Raw genomic sequence first — 16,793 nt, 5'->3', positions numbered from 1 at the left:
GAGAAGTGAGACGCTATGCCTCTATAGTGGCACAATCGCTCAGCCTGAATGGGTCAAAGTGATTGATGTCTGTGACAGGTACAGTATGTGTTTTGTGGCATTATTTCAGAAACTTAAATTTTTTTTTCCAATAACCACGCATAAACAATATTCTCTCAAAAATACAAACATGTACATACATGTTGCTCAGATATTATGGTAGCCCTGTTTGTGCTAAATATAGTATAATTTCACCTGTGCCATTAATATGTCTATAAGCAACTTAAAAAAGCACAGATGTCAGGGCATCTCAAAACATCTTAAGGACCCCAAATACACCTTGGTCCCCAGGGGATTATTATATATATATATACAGTACTGCCCGAAAAAATGGTGTCCGGGGGGATATTTGTTTTTTATGACCATACTAATTCAACTTTTTAAAATATTTAAAATATGAAAAAAAGTTTATCACAAAGGTTTTGCAAGCGAAAGCAAATTCTCTTGCAAAAGATTTGCAAGCAAACACTTTTATCTCGCATCTCATACAATTAAGTTTATTAAAAATGTACTTAAATATGTTTTTAGCACAATACAAATATAATGTAATGCATTTTTAATACACTTAAGTGTACGTCTTTTTCACCTGGGATTTTTTTCATCACCATGTCCTCTTTGGGGCTCCGTATGTCACTGACGGTATTATTGTAGTTTTATATATGAAGCAATGTAATAAATTAAATAAATAAGATTACACAAACATGAGACATTTTATGACAGTTTTAATATAAACATACAAAAAATTTGTTCTGGTTTGCTCTGTAATGCTCTCAATTTTGAGGCTGTAATAGGGACGTTCACATTTACCTTTGCTCTGTGAAATCTTGCGGCTTAAATCACTGGGAATCTGCTCAATAATTAAGATCACCTCATAGATTTCCAATGACTTTGACCTGGAAACCTGTACATTTATAAAAAATGTTGTTTAAAATTCATCATCATTTCTTACACATGGCCCTAGTTTGAACCTCAAACCGTGTGATGACTAGATAAAACCTTCGACCTCTACGCAATATTTAAGTAACAATATAGTCAAAAGTGCGCCATGTTTATATTCATAATACAGCACAGAATTGAGAGCCTTTTTGCTTATATGAAATGGTTACATCAGCTGAGCTGCTCAGTGATATAGTGGACATGTGTTTTGCATCATACCTATTAATATATTGTGATTTTTATACATCTACAATGCATTTACGATCAGTTCTGTAATACCCATATGGTTATTGATTACCTAGTGCAAATCCCATCATGATTAACACACAACTGTGTGTTTAGTATTAAAAGTAGAATTATAATGAAAATTGGTTCAACTTTTGTTGAGTTGTTTGTGACAAATGATGAGCTATTAAAATGAATGCTGCAAATCAGATCATATACTGCCATAAAATAGCAGATTAGATAAGGAAAAAGTTGAGGAAATAACTTGTGATATGCGGATATATATATGAAGAGTTCAGATGCAAAAGCCTCTAAATGCCATTTGAAATTTTCTTCTTGAATGATGATTTTTATCAAACTTGTATATTTAAGTTCAGTAATTTCACTTAAATAACAAGTAATAGGTAATCATCATTGCCATTTAAGTGAAATCACTGAACTTAAATATACAAGCTTGATAAAAATCATCGTTCTAGAAGAAAATTTCAAATGGCACTTAGAGGCTTTTGCATCTGAACTCTTCATATATATATATATATATATAAAACAAAAGTAGTTTAGGACGTAGTAGTAGGAGTAGTAGGACGTGCAAACAATCAAATATTGCAAATGATTATTTTTCGACCAGAATTCGGATCAGACATTTCTACTTTTTAATTAAAAACGTATTGTGCTAATCTACTGTAATTAATAGTATCAGATGATAAAATCTACTGTAACTGTTTACTAACGATAAATTATGATTGAAATAAATAAATAAAAGCACAGTGCAACTTCAACAGTTTTTTTTGTGTGTTACAACTAAAACATGAATGGCAATAGTGATACCCCGTGTGTAATTTACTTCATTTAACGTTGTATTGTTTAGGAATTGCTAAATAAGGTGTTATATGAATTGTCTATAAAATAGGATTATAAGCATAGATAATCTATAAGTGAGAGACTTTTATTTTGACATTTAGATGTTTTGTGGGGCATGTCAGGAGTTTGTAGGGTGGCTAACTATTGTTATTTCTGCATTAAATGCATAAAAAGTGGCCAAAGAAAGCTGGGAAATCTTAGTAATAGGCTAAGATAAAAGTGACGGCACTGTAAAAATGTCATATTTAAAGTACCCACACATGCAACCACAAATGAATAGATTTAGGCCCTTGTATACTACAGTATATGATGCTAAAACAGTAGCAGATGTTGACTGTGAAGCGACTTTCTATGGCTGGTTATTAAGGAGGAATTCAGCATATAATGGAATGGTGGCATTTGTTAAAGATTTATTGCACTACAAATGAATATGTGACTGTAAAACAGTAGCGATGTATAACAGACCAATACCTTCAGTCTGGATGGGAAGGAGCGGTGCAGTTTGATAAAGGTATATAGTTTGGTGTTCACTCAGTCCTACGGTTCCTCTGTAATCAGTTGTATGTTGGACAAGGGCTGATGGGATACAGCAATGCCACAGTTCTTCATCAGACTGACGCCACATCGGGTGCCAGCCGAAAAGGGCTTCATAGTGGAAATGATGAGAGCCAGGCAGTCCGCCACATCTTTATTAGGAGCGCACGCCAACGCTGGAGTATGACCTAAAACATGTCACAATTAATGTGTGCAAATACTTACGAAAACATTTCAAGGATAAGGATAAGTTGTCCTAGCATGTCAAATTATTTAATGCAAGAATCATTAAGTGTTTTTTGCTAACGTTATAAAACATAGTTCAAAACGGCCATTATTTTACTTTTTTAAATGCTTCGGACAGTTCGCTTAAAAATTACAACTCGGTCGTCAATAACTCGTCCTCATGTTGTTCTAAACCTGTGCGAGTTTCTTTCTTCTGCTATAGATATTCTGAAGAATATGGGTTACCAAACAGATGACTTCCATAGTATTTTTCCAGTCCATCAACTGTTTGGTAACCCATATTCTTCAGAATATAAAGGAACATTCATATTTTATTATTTTGAAAACATTATGGGACTGTTACTTTTGAATGTTCTCTGAATTTAGACATTTTGGACAAAAGCCCAACTAAACAGTTTCATAAACACCATTCCATGAATGACAGAGAGGTTCTGGTCACACTTTAGTTTATGTTCCAGTTAGCCTCAGTAAACTCCTAATCACTGCCTAACAGTTAGATTAAGGGATGTAGAATATGGTAATGCAGAACAAGGCATTAATATGTGCTTTATAAGTACTAAAAAAAAGCCTATATCCTAATAATATGCATGCTAATTAACAACTAGTTAATAGTGAGATTTGGACCCAAATTTAAAGTGTTACCAATGTTTTTGTGTAAAGAACATTATTAAAGACCTGATAACTTTGAATGAACTAGAGAATTAACATTTGTTCACATCTTTGCAAGAAGAATGTGCCCTTTTAGCTGGAAATGTACAATATAGTATTTTTTCACAATATATTGGCTTTTGGTATTGGAAACTAGAGCCAGACCAATATATCGGCAGGCCGATATTTTCCAAAATATCGGTATCGGCAGTTACAATGGCCGATAAATGCAATGAATATTTCAAGAATAAAATAAAAACGGACGAAACGCGCTTCAACCATGTCATGAGTGTTGGAGTTGTATAGTTTGTCCACCAGAGGGCACTCTACACCGTCGCTGTTGGCAACACTCGTTGAGTTGGTCAGGAGACATACATTGCTTGAATAACAACATCCCATTGCTAAATTATAATTATAATCTAATCATCATAGACTAGCTAACCACAAAGCTAGCTAATGCCACTGTCATCAGTCTGTTCTGTTGTGACAATAAAAGAAAAAGTTTCTTTTTAAAATGCATTATCATATTATTTTAGTTAAAACTCATAAATAACTACAAATAACTAATGTTGGGGAAATCTGTTAATGTTTTGTTGCGCGTTTCTGAAAAAAAAAATAAAATAAAATAAAAATAAATAAAAAAAATCGGCCGATATATCGGAATATCAGATTTTAAAACTAACAAATATTTGTATCGGTATCGGCCTTCAAAATCCTTTATCGGTCGGACTCTATTGGACACCAGTTTTAAAAACAACTAAAAAATGTAATTAAGTTAGTATGGTTGCTAGCTACTTTGAATTAGTTTCTCCACAGCACATACTGAATTTAAAGAAAACAAAAAAATAAAATGCACATTTTTTCTAGTTTAAAAATGAATTAAGTCCTAACAAGGCAACATGATTAGTTTAAGCATCAAGAACACTTTTCTGTAAACTTTTCTTAAAGCATACATGCTACATGACATGAAAAATTCAGCGGTGTTGAGCGGGATTTTGGGATTTAAATGAGATTCCACTGTTGGACGCCGGGCAACCCGACTTCAAATGGAAACACAAACCAAGTGACTGACAGAATTACAAGTCGCTCGTCATGATCGAGACAAAAACTTAGATTAACATGCAAGAAGATGTAGTACTTGTCACAAAATAAGTAAAGAAATGGTGAACCAGAAAAGAGAATTCCACTAACAGTCTCTTCAAACACTAAATCTACCAGTCAATACTAATGACTATTGGGGAAGTTAATTCTGTGGGCTCTAGCTTGGCAATGGAGAAACTCACCATCTTCATCTAGGGCCAGAAGCGCTGCACCTCGAGTCAGCAGAACCTCAACCACCGTGGCAAGACCATTTCTTGCTGCAATATGCAGAGGCCTAGTGTGTGTAGATAGAAAAACCTCAACTGTGAAAATAAACAACCAACACACACATACACTAATACACTTATAATGTGGGATTGCTCACGTTTGAAGTGCACTATTTGTGGCATTGATGAGCGAGGGGTCGTCAATCTCAGCCAGAATGAGAAGAGCACACATTTCATGACCCTGTTGAGTTAAACGCGTGATGATCATTGGCTGTGTTTACATGCACAACTTTGGTTTTGGAATTTGATTGATGAATCTGAATGTAGTGTTTACATGAATGCTAAACATGTGACGTGTGCGTTTATGTCACTATATATATACACTCAAAGCTGCGTATAAGACGCAGTGGGAACGAAATATCAAACTAGCTAAGAGCTTAACTAGTAAATGACAAGATAACTTACAAGCCTACATGACTAGTTAAAGCAGACAAAACATGGAAACCTGTAGCCATGTCGATGTTATATTACCCTGGTAGTAATCTCTATTAATCTCCAGTATAATTACATTGTTTTATTTGATATTATGTAAATATGAACTTTTATTTTATATTGGTTTATTTACTATTACCATATGTTACTAACTTGTATTTATATTGTAAGTTAATATTGTGTCCAGTTTGGCCCTATAAATAAAGGGGTATTATTATTTTTTTTGACAAAGTGTGTGCGGTTTCGTTTTCTTAAGTACCGTTTCAAGAACCGTTTAAAAAATGCAGAGTAGGTACTGGTATCGGATAAAACCCAACCGATACCCAACCCTAGACAGGACACTCATTTAAGTGTGTCATTCATTCACAATGACACAAGTTATAGATCATTGGGCTATTTCTACATCATTGTGGTTCTGGTCTTTACATGTCCTGTCGATCTGATTAGAAAATGAATAAACCACCCCTTTCAATCCGATCGAAATTTCTTTCGGATCAATTAAAGGAGTAGTTCACTTTTCAAAAAAACTTTTGCTGATAATTTACTCAAATTTACTTCCAAGTCATTTGGTTCATTCAACTCAGAAAAAGATTTGTTGGTTTTAATGAACTGGTTCGAACAGGAGAGTCACGAACGCGCATCACAGAACAGAGCAAGGTGAGCATTTTAGCTTATAAAACTTAAACTTTTTTTGTTTAAGTGAGCGATCGTTTCGCTAGATAAGACCCTTATTCATCGCCTGGAATCGTTTAAAGCCCTTTGAGCAGTTTGCAGTTTGCACTGAAACTGTCTTTTGGACCTTGAACCGTTTGGACCCCATTGAAGTCCATTATATGGAGAAAATCCTTGAGTGTTTTAATCAAAAACCTTAATTTCTTTTCGACTGAAGAAAGAATGACATGGACATCATGGATGAGAAGGCGGTGAGTAAATTATCAGCAAAAGTTTTTTCAAAAGGGAACTACTCCTTTCAGTCCGATTGAGTCATCAATCCGATTACTAACGGATCATTTGGTTGCATGTAAACGTAGCCACTGATAATCAGCACATGTTGTGTAATATAGGGCACTATGAGTGCTAGGGTACATTACTCTTCTACAAGCCATGTGAAGTGCCGAGTTCCTGTTGATGTCCAGTAGTGAGAGGTTCGCTTTGGACTGATGAAGCAAGATGTCTAGAACCGAGCAGATCAATAAAGACAACATCTTTTTAAATCAATGGAACACACAACCACTCTACACACGCTCATAGAAAGCACTGGACAATAAAATTATACAAACCGACAGCAGACGTATGCCCATTCTCAGCAGCAACCATTAATGCAGAGCGCCCGGTGTAATCGACTGAGTTTACATCTGAACCGCAGGCTAACGCTAGATGCAGTCCTGCCGTATTTCCTGCATGTGCAGATGCATGTAGTGGAGTCCTGTAGACAAAATACACTGAGAATATTAAAGTGCCCCTTTTATAAAAAAAAATAAAACTTTCTCATAATATCCATTGCAGCATCAGCTCTTTTCTCTCAGTGTCTGAAACTGTTCGACCAAAAAGTCAGTCTCTCTAAACCCCGCCTCTCTGAGAGCCGCTTTGCTCTGATTGGTCAGACGGTCCAGTCTGTTGTGATTGGTCGACCGTGTCATTAGCTCATTAGCATATCTGAGTTTCAGCTCTGGATCTTCCTCAGCTCTTGATACGAACAGAGACGATAGTGTCGGTTTCAATCTCATCAAAGTGGATTTGCTTTGTCCGCAGTGTCCTTCTCCACATGAACAACACGAGCCAAACTCTTCCAGTCTCAGATACAACTACAGTGTGTGAGGGTCAAAGTAGACGTTGTTCACGGCAGCCGATGAAGAACATAGACCGGCATTATGCAAATCTGTTACAAACCTACACAGATTCAGCAGGAAGTGAGACTGGAAATACTGACGACTCGTTTCAGTTCAGAATCACATTTGTTCTGTGCAGAACAGCTCTATTACTCACTACATGAAAGGTAATATCCCCCAAAAGTGAACTAAATGGATAATAATAATAATAATCTTTCTGGAATATCGGTGGCTTTTTGACATTAGCTTTTAAAAAGAGACTCTGGTTTATCCGAAGTGGTTTGTGACCCACTGTAAAACATTCAAGTTTATCTCTCTTTACTATATTAACTACACATAAATATTTTTAAGTGGGCGACAGACACACACACACACACACACACACACCTTCCTTTGGCATCTCTGAGGTTCATGATCTTTGGTCCTATAGTTTCAACTAGCAGTTGAGCGGCACCATCGTGACCAGTGATTCTGTGGAGGAAGACACAGGAAATGTTCTCGTCATGAAATGTGTGTGTTTTGTACAGAAAGCTTCTGAAGATGGACAGGAGAGGTTCGCTCACAGCGCACAGTGCAGTGGTGTGAAGGCATTTCCTTCCTGGAAGCTCGACGGTCTATATTCAAGTAACACTTCGAGACAATCATTGTGCCCTGTGTGTAAAAAAAAAAAAAAAAACTTTTACATGACTTGTAAATACAGGAGGTTTCTTTAAACTCTCCATGAAATCAAATTAGACAATTCTTGTTTTTTTATGGAATATTGCAGTAATTATTGTTATTTTTTAAATTCATGTGCCTTAATAATCTTTGATTAAAATACTGTAACTTCCTCTCCCTCTTGCAGCATCTCTTCTTCTCTGATGACGAGGGCGGGGCTATAACCTGTCACTCACATGAGATCAGCCAATAGCAAACCACAACCATCCAATCAGTTCAGAAGCACCTCATTGCAGTACACGAGATCAAGGGGGCGTTGGATCCAGATCTAAGGGGTGGGGATGGGTAGGATTAGGGGTGGAGTTAGGGATCAAGGGGCGGAGATGGGTAGGATTAAGGGTGGGGTTAGGAATCAGGGGGCGGACATGTGTAGGATTAGGGGTGGAGTTAGGAATCAGGGGGCGTAGAGGGGTAGGATTGGGGGTGGAGTTAGGGATCATGGGATGGAGATGGGTAGGATTATGGGTGAAGTTAGGGATCAGGGGCTGGAGATGGGTAGGATTAGGGGTGGAGTTAGGCATCAGGGGCTGGAGATGGGTAGGATTAGGGGTGGAGTTAGGCATCAGGGGCTGGAGATGGGTAGGATTAGGGGTGGAGTTAGGCATCAGGGGCTGGAGATGGGTAGGATTAGGGGTGGAGTTAGGCATCAGGGGCTGGAGATGGGTAGGATTAGGGGTGGGGTTGGGGATTGGGGGTGGAGATGGGTAGGATTAGGGGTGGGGTTAGGGATCAGGGGGTGGAGATGGGTAGGATTAGGGGTGGAGTTAGGCATCAGGGGCTGGAGATGGGTAGGATTAGGGGTGGAGTTAAGGATCAGGGGGTGGAGATGGGTAGGATTAGGGTTGGGGTTAGAGATCAGGGGGTGGAGATGGGTAGGATTAGGGGTGGGGTTAGAGATCAGGGGGTGGAGATGGGTAGGATTAGGGGTGGAGTTAGGGATCAGGGGGTGGAGATGGGTAGGATTAGGGGTGGAGTTATTGATCAAGGGGCGGAGATGGGTAGGATTAGGGGTGGAGTTAGGCATCAGGGGGTGGAGATGGGTAGGATTGGGGTGGGGTTTAGGTATATGTAAAGTGGGAGGAGTTGGATCTGGATCCAACCCCTCCCCCTGGATTTCATCTTCTGCAGTGAGGACGATCTCAATCAGTTCCTCAGACAAATTCAAGCCCCGCCCACATTTGTTCTTGTTATAGAAGCATTTTACTTTTGTATATGTCACAATAGGAAAGAAAAGGCAATAGCACATCCCATTTCATGCCAACTTAATTTTAGGTAGAAAATGAAATATTTGTCATTCATTTATTTTTTAAAGGTATTAGAATGGGATTTTACCATGGTAAACAGCGCAGTGAGTGGGTGTGTAGGCCCTGTAGTCTAGCAGAGAGTCAAGCGGGTCTGAAAGTGACACTGCATCCAGTAAGGGCCGCAATAGTCCCGCATGACCACAAGAGGAAGCCAAATGCAAAGGGCTCCTGCCATGAGCGTCCCGGCACAGAGCGAAGGCTCCATGCACCAACAGTGCCGACACACACTCCTCATTCCCAACTACTGCCTGAAACACACAGAGGGCACCGAAATTCAGTTCGCCTTACTCACATAACATAATCATTTTGTTTTGTACTACACAATAAAAAATGTTTTTTTTTAAAGTTCAAAATAAAATAAACACAATTGGAGTATGTTTTACAAGAAAACAGCATTTAATTGTTAAATAATGTCAACATTTCTGAGTGAAATTTGTTTCTACAATTTTTTTTTCTTCAGTTTAGCACTTAAAGAAACTCCAAATTGTTCCCATAATGAATGCAAAAGTTATCTGAGCTGCCATCAAAATTGAGCATTTCACCCATTATGAACATTTGGTCAACAAAATGACTGAAAAATAGTTTTAAAGAAACACACACACATCGAAGATCAAATATATCCCGAGACGTGAATTGTTTTGTTTTTTTCACCCCTAAAGTGTGGACCAAAATGTAACGCAACACTCAGTGACAGCTGTCCGCTCAGTAACCACATGCATCCTGGGTTAGAGAGCCATCCAATCAATTCCTCATGGACAAAATCAAGCCCAACAAAATCCTGTCCCAAAAGATTAAATAACTGCTTCTGCCGTGAATTCAAGCAAGAAGGCAAAACACATTTAGTGGAACAACGTGATTGTGATTTTTGTAACTCATATTTTTGAATTTAAAAAGTTGCTCTGTGTGAAAATAGAAATAAGAGAAACAAGATTCCAAGTGAAGTAATTTGATTGATGACTGGATATTGTGTGTAAATTACAGAAGCACAGTGTTCTCCTTCACATTGTCAGAGCAGAATAAAACCTCATTCCGCAAATATACCTTCATTAAATCCATCCCAGACCACCTCTGAATGGACTTAAAGTTCACAGTTCAGTCACTTACTGTGTGAATCTCAGTGAGATTCGGTCATAAATCCAATCACGGAAAACACAGTTGTAAAGGGAGCCTTTGCACGGCTAATGACTCCTATAATTAGGCAACATGTGTTGAACCGTCCTCACTATAGAGCTTAGATCTGCTGACATCTTCACCACATTTAAGCCCAAGTGTCCGGCTAAGCTAATTTCGGATATGATTTCAACCCGCAATGCATGTTTGCCAAATGTGAAACAGAAGGACTGAAATGGAAAGCGCATTTCGTAGGATTAGTTAGTTTGCAGAGCGGCGTAAAGACCCAGAAATACGATTCCCTTTTGCAGAATCAGACTCCTTAAAACGACCTATTATCCTTTTTTACGTTCATCGTTCTTTACAGTGTAATGTCCCTCCTCAAGTCTCAAGTCTTGAGTTTTCTTTCGGGAACGTCACAATATATATTCCTCATTTAAATATTTCATCCGCAGAATAAAGGGGCGGGGCCTGGTTGACTCAGTTAGTAGTGTGTTGAAACTGGGGTCTATGGTAAGAGGCGGGACTTTCCCAAACACACTCGAAGCGCTTGACCAATCACAACAGTGCTCCAGGAGACCAATCAGAGCACAGTGTGCTTTTCAGAAGGAGGGGCTTCATAGAGACAGGGTTGCGTTTCCAAAGAATCGTTTGCCAACTATGGTCGCAAGTTCTGTCGTTATCAACAAACTGTAGTTCATCGAGTCTTAACGATCATTCGCAAACAGCGTCGCAAAGTTGTGTAGTTGGAACGACAGATCTCGACCAGCTCTCTTGTTTGCATGACGTGGACTTAATAAATCCTTATCTTGAGCAAAATAAGCAAGCTGATATTCAGTACAATCTATATATATTTTATTTCAAATATATAAAAATGTTATTTACGTTTTTTAGTTTGTCAAGAGATTTAAAGTGTAGTTTTTGAATAGTGCGCATGTGCTCTAGTACGCAAGAACCAGCCAATGATTGAATCTGGAAATAAAGCAAAACAACTGAGAAAAATTTGAAATGGTCCGCAGATGTCATGACTCATGCCCACAATTTATAGCATAAATCTGGCATTAATTCGATTTAAAACAGATTCATTAATAGAAGTTATTACTCCACCATGTGTGTGACATCATTAACCAGCTTGACTGAATGACAAATTTGCGACAGTACGGTTTTGGGAAACAGGCGTGACTAGCCTGTTGACTTCTTCAACGATGGTAGTCAAAGGCACAATATGTAGTTGTTTGTTTTTTCGCCACAAGAGGGCGCAGTTTTCAACAATAACAAAGGCGTAGGTTGATGACACAGTGATGAGCTGAATGATGGGACTTGCTGTCAAGCTGAGGGATCTAATAATGTTTATGGATGAGTGCAAACATTCATGTTTTTTAACATTACAGTGGTACGAAGCAGGTCGCGATTGCTAAAGAGACAGATATCACACGCGAGTCCCACGGAAATAAGGACATTTAATTCTACCGAACTTACCCGCAAGTCAGTTTATTAGACGAATTAATCTTGTGAGGTAACGCAGCGCTGCTTCACTTGCTCTAACGTTACACTATCACACTAAATGGCATTTAAATGTCTGTTGAAAGTTATAATGTTATACTACGTGTTAGTTCGTTTGCTATACGAAACTATAGCAGTACGCTAGATCAACATTAGAATAACATACTGACCATAATTTCATCATGTTGAGCTAACGTTGTATAGGCCAACATTGATATGTTTTATGTAAATTTGCTCACCTGTCTAATAAAGCTGTCAAGTCGTGACTCGTGAAACTCTGTCGAGTCCAAGTTAGTCGCGGACGCTAGCTCTCGGCGTCTCAAAAACGCCACGCTGATGTTGATCCTCATTTTAGCTCTCCTTGTTTGTCCCAAAGTCTGCTTGCCATGTTCTTTGTTTGAAAGAAACACAAACTGCGTGCCGCTAAACGTTACGCACTATGCAGTTGAGCGTAGTATGAGCGTAAACCGAGGATAACGCGGATATTGCGTCATTGACAGGCGACATTTTTGTCCGGGACGGCCATTTATTTAAAATTCGAATTTCTCTGAAAAAAAACTTTTGGGATATTGTAAGCACACAACTGCAGGAAACATATCACACTGTGCAAGTGATTTTAGGATATTTTATTACAAAATTCTTACATATTGTACCTTTAATCATCGAGTTACGTCGTTAAACAGGAAATGCACCCCAGAGCGTTACTGAGACACTGGGAAGAGACGAGCTGCAACAACATCAAATTTGCGAAAAATAAGTTTTTTTTTAACAATCAAGCATGAAATCCTATTCTAGTAGAGCCCAGCCTGATAATGTGTAAATATTCAGATACACAAACCAAACACATAAACTTACTGCGCGATGTAAAGCAGTGCGGCTTCTTCGGTCTCCAGTGTCTGGTTTACTTCCTCTCTCAAGCAGCATGTGGACACAGTCAATGTGACCTCCCAGTGTGGCCAACATCAGTGGAGTCCTACAGATACAGTACCACCAAACTATGCTTACAATAGCAATACATTAAACAATGCAAAAAAGGAAACAGAGAGAGAAAGAGAAAGATGGGAGGAAACAATTTAACATATTAATGCGTCTAAATTCCCACCACATTCTATTCTAATTTGGGTCACTTAACCATGTGACACAGTTTACTTATTTTGAACATACTGGTGCATTGTAATTACATGTAAGCCTCTATGGTATGCATTTTGTTCCATGAAATAGCTTTAACAATCTTAGGGAAACACTGCTTTATGGCAATGCTGTATCACAATGGAAAATGGTCATAAAATTGTTATTCTGTAAAATTCTGATTTTCTGTTCTATTTAAATGCATATTTCTTTAAGAAATAATTCGACTTTTATACTTGGAACTCATCCAAAATTCCAAACCAAAAAAAAAAAAAAGATCCCTATCATTTGCCAAACTCGTTCTTACTCTCATCACATGGAAGAGCTAACTCTGCACTCTTCCTATTGCCCTATCTGTAAAATATTACTGTATTAATTTTCTGAACGAAAGAAATTATTTAGTTATTTATACATACATACATACATACAACTATACTACAATAAACAAATAAATAACTGCAATCATATTGTTGATGCTACAGTACAAACTATAAAAAAAATCCCAATGGGGAAATACATTACTGCAATTCCACTGTTGAACAGGGTTGCCATATGGAAACATGGATATTTTCTCAATTTACAGTAAAATTAGATTAGTTGATTTGGGAATAAAAATATCTAAGCTTATGCAGCGACTGTCTTCCACAACCAGGCGCTGCACAATATTCTGTATTGCTCGGTAGCTCAATCCGGGTTGTCATCACTAGTAAGGCTGTGGCATCCATGTTATTTAGCTATGCATGTCATGCGCAAATCGGTGGGCGGGGCTAAACCGGCCGTGTTGAAGTAGGCGTTGATCTTCTTCTGCGGGGGTGGGGTTTTATCCTCTTTGACGTCATAGTTCCCCACTTTGAAAATCGAGTCGTTTGCTGGTGCTGGTGTCAATAAAAGCTTTTATTGGACTAACAAGGACGTTTTCAGTTCTGAAACTGACAGGATATTTTTATTATATGATGACCTCTTCACTCTTAGAAGAAATGGTTCTATTTAGAACCAGAAATGGTTCCATCCCCCACTTCATATATGGAACTCCAAAATGGTTCTATATAGAACCATTTTTTTTTTGGTAAAAGGTTCTATTGGCCAAGTACGGAACCCCAGGGTTCTATATAGAACCCAGAGGAACCCTTTTTTTTAAGAGTGTATAGAACCTTTTAGGGGTTCCAAATACGTAGCGCTGATAGAATCTTTTAAGGTGTGTTAGATGTCAAAAACTCAAGGAAAATTTGTGCCTAATGTCATCTAATGTCATGTGACTTAAAAACAGCACATCTTTGGCTACCTTAAGGTCTGCCCTTTTAATTCCCATAGTGCAAAATATTGTATTTTTTTTCTGATTTACAAGGAAACAAATAGAAATTAATTGTTGCCATATGGCAACTCCATACCATAAAGGGTTAAAGTACTTGCATTTAATTTACATTTGTAGTCACACTGTTAACTGTAACCCAACCCTTACCACAAAACCTAACTAACCCATTCTTATTGAGGGGAACATGCCAGAGTTTGCCACGGTGGGTGACAAGTTCCCCAAGACAGACCAGCAAAAGCCTTTCAAGCGCATCGTCTGAAAATAACACTGAACTGTGTTTGTGAAGAGGAAGAGGAGCAATGGCTGAGGAAGATGAATCAACCCACTAACAATCTGAGTAGTTTCAGCACAAATATGTCACAAACAGCCTTGACAGACTCTCTGCTGAATTTTAAAACATGTAAATAATACATTGCATGATCATGTTATATAAAATCATTGACATGGCACTTACTGTCCATGCATGTCCATGACGTCGATTATGTCATTTTTTTCCGCTCTTTTCAACAGCATGAGCAGGCAGTCAGTGTGGCCATTGGCAGCTATGAAAATAAATCAATGGATTAAATTGAGTTATACTACAGGGCCGTTGAATGCTGGAATCTGATTGGTTGACAAACACTCTAACGTGTGCAATTATTTTCAGCGAAACACGCAGGCAGGTCTGGGAGAGTTTCCACATTAGAGTTTCATATCACTTCGCCAAATGATTTCAGTTATTTCAAAGGTCTTGAACACAACGACACTGACCGAGCAAGTAAGTATTGTAAATTGGATAAAAACAACACATTTTTAGTCCAAATCAAAAAAGTCCAAGATTTTTGCCCAAAAATTGCATTGTATTATGTATTAGTTATTATGGAAAAGCACATATCTTCTCTCTCTCTCACTCAATGGGCTTTATGCCCAGCTGCACTACTTCCTGAACTTCAGCCAGCTCCTTGTTTCCTGTCTGCCATTATTGGCCAAATTGATTAATTCAGGTGTACCTGACCTCAGTAGTCATGGCAACAATAATCAGACACACCTGAATTAATCAATTTGGCCAATAATGGCAGACAGGAAACAAGGAGCTGGCTGAAGTTCAGGAAGTAGTGCAGCTGGGCATAAAGCCAATTGGACATACAATACAGACACACACTCGCGTGTTTTCAGCGCTGCTATGAAGATTTTATCAGTAAAATAGTTTAATAATTTAAGAGCTACATGACCCTGCTGCCAAACACAGTTGAGAGACACACAGACTCAGGTAATTCACACACGCTTTTCTCTAAAGCCTTCGTTGCTAGCTCTAAAATGATGTTCCCACACACAAGAACGTTTTAAAGACAAAAACCTGGCAAATGTCTTTAAATACATAGTCTGAGCAATGTCTTGAGGTGTGGTAACCGTAGTATAGGTGGAGTAATTGACTCTAGGCTGTTGAATTATTATAAAAATAATGCACACCCGAGGTACAACTTCATTTTTCGGTCGTTCCCGCATTACCACCTCGAGTGTGCATTATTTTTCTAATAATTGAATGGCTCGTCATTCCTTACTCACACAAATTTACAGTTTAAACCGTCCCACCATAGCAATTATTTAGGCTTAAACTTAGTTTCAACTTAAACCAAGCATTGAACGAATTCGTCACATGTTAATATGCGTACACACCTGAAGCGTGTAGGGGTGTCCACCTGTGGATGTGCTCCCTGATGGCGTATGAGGCGCCCTGAAGCAGCAGCAGCTCCACACAGGGGTCGTGACCTCTCAGAGCCGCCAAATACACCGCCGTATGACCCCTCGAATCTTGCAAGTCCACATTCACCAGTGTTTCAGAGAGCACCTGAAGAGCTTCAGTGTGACCGTTATACGCCTGACAGAAACAATTGACCAGGGCAAAATTCATAACTTAACAGGCAATGGGAACATTTTTTAAAACAATGGCAACTTTCAAACAAGGTTTTGCCAAACTTACCTTTTCTAGTTAAAAATCAAATGCACTTGTAGCATTTATTCAAATTTCAGATCATTTAACTCACATTAGAGAGAGAGAGAGACAATAATAGAGACTGAATACTCACCGCTAAGTGCAAAGGGCTCACAGGAATGCAACTCTCCAGATCTTTCACACATTTGAAAGACATTTCTATTAGCTAATAAAAAAACACAAAATGCTTGTTCACTCAATGTGACATATGAGATAAAAAATAAAAAGTGGGCTATTCCTATTCGGTAACACTTCATTTTACAGTGTCCTTGTTACAAATGTTACATGTACTTTATGCAATAATATAACAGTAAATTATGCAGAATGATATGCAACTAACCCTCAAACACACCCTAATCCTATTCCTAACCCTATATGTTGTTAATTAATATTACACCTTAAAATTAAGTTTAACCGCTATTCTACATACAGCATAAGGTACCACCACATTTCCTAAAAAAGTATTTTGGATGCTTAATTGACTATTTGTGAATGTTAACGCATTATATGACAAAATACTAAATAAAGTTACATCAGCTAGAGATTTTCTCAGAACTAACTTTAAAATGCCAAACCAAGTCAAGCCAGTCAAGTTTGACAACAATGTGTCTCAATATTTTTGTATTTAAA

At 38.1% G+C, this 16,793-nt stretch overlaps 1 protein-coding gene across 5 annotated transcripts in view; it reads right to left on the bottom strand.

The window, feature by feature from the left end:
* Positions 1-652: 652 nt before the first annotated feature.
* The window catches only part of ankrd52b (ankyrin repeat domain 52b), a 29,631-nt gene continuing 13,490 nt past the window's right edge, over positions 653-16,793 (bottom strand). For 3 of the 5 annotated variants that reach the window (XM_039663369.2, XM_089124984.1, XM_089124985.1), the window contains exons 17-28: positions 16,258-16,329; positions 15,848-16,049; positions 14,646-14,733; positions 12,607-12,724; positions 9,167-9,386; positions 7,681-7,768; positions 7,505-7,588; positions 6,569-6,714; positions 6,380-6,462; positions 4,955-5,037; positions 4,773-4,864; positions 2,452-2,783 (exon numbers count right to left, since the gene is read on the bottom strand). In XM_039663369.2, the coding sequence (XP_039519303.2) occupies positions 2,599-2,783; positions 4,773-4,864; positions 4,955-5,037; positions 6,380-6,462; positions 6,569-6,714; positions 7,505-7,588; positions 7,681-7,768; positions 9,167-9,386; positions 12,607-12,724; positions 14,646-14,733; positions 15,848-16,049; positions 16,258-16,329 (1,461 nt within the window). In that variant the 3' untranslated portion in view covers positions 2,452-2,598. Of the gene's footprint in view, positions 941-2,451; positions 2,784-4,772; positions 4,893-4,954; positions 5,038-6,379; positions 6,463-6,568; positions 6,715-7,504; positions 7,589-7,680; positions 7,769-9,166; positions 9,387-12,606; positions 12,725-14,645; positions 14,734-15,847; positions 16,050-16,257; positions 16,330-16,793 lie in introns of those variants that run through there. The other 2 variants (XR_016148450.1, XM_089124986.1) reach the window with 2 other exon arrangements.

This window comes from Pimephales promelas, chromosome 21, assembly GCF_988280905.1.
Source record: "Pimephales promelas chromosome 21, fPimPro1.hap1.1, whole genome shotgun sequence".
Classification (NCBI taxonomy): domain Eukaryota; kingdom Metazoa; phylum Chordata; class Actinopteri; order Cypriniformes; family Leuciscidae; genus Pimephales; species Pimephales promelas.
This window is presented reverse-complemented; position numbering and strand designations above follow the sequence as displayed.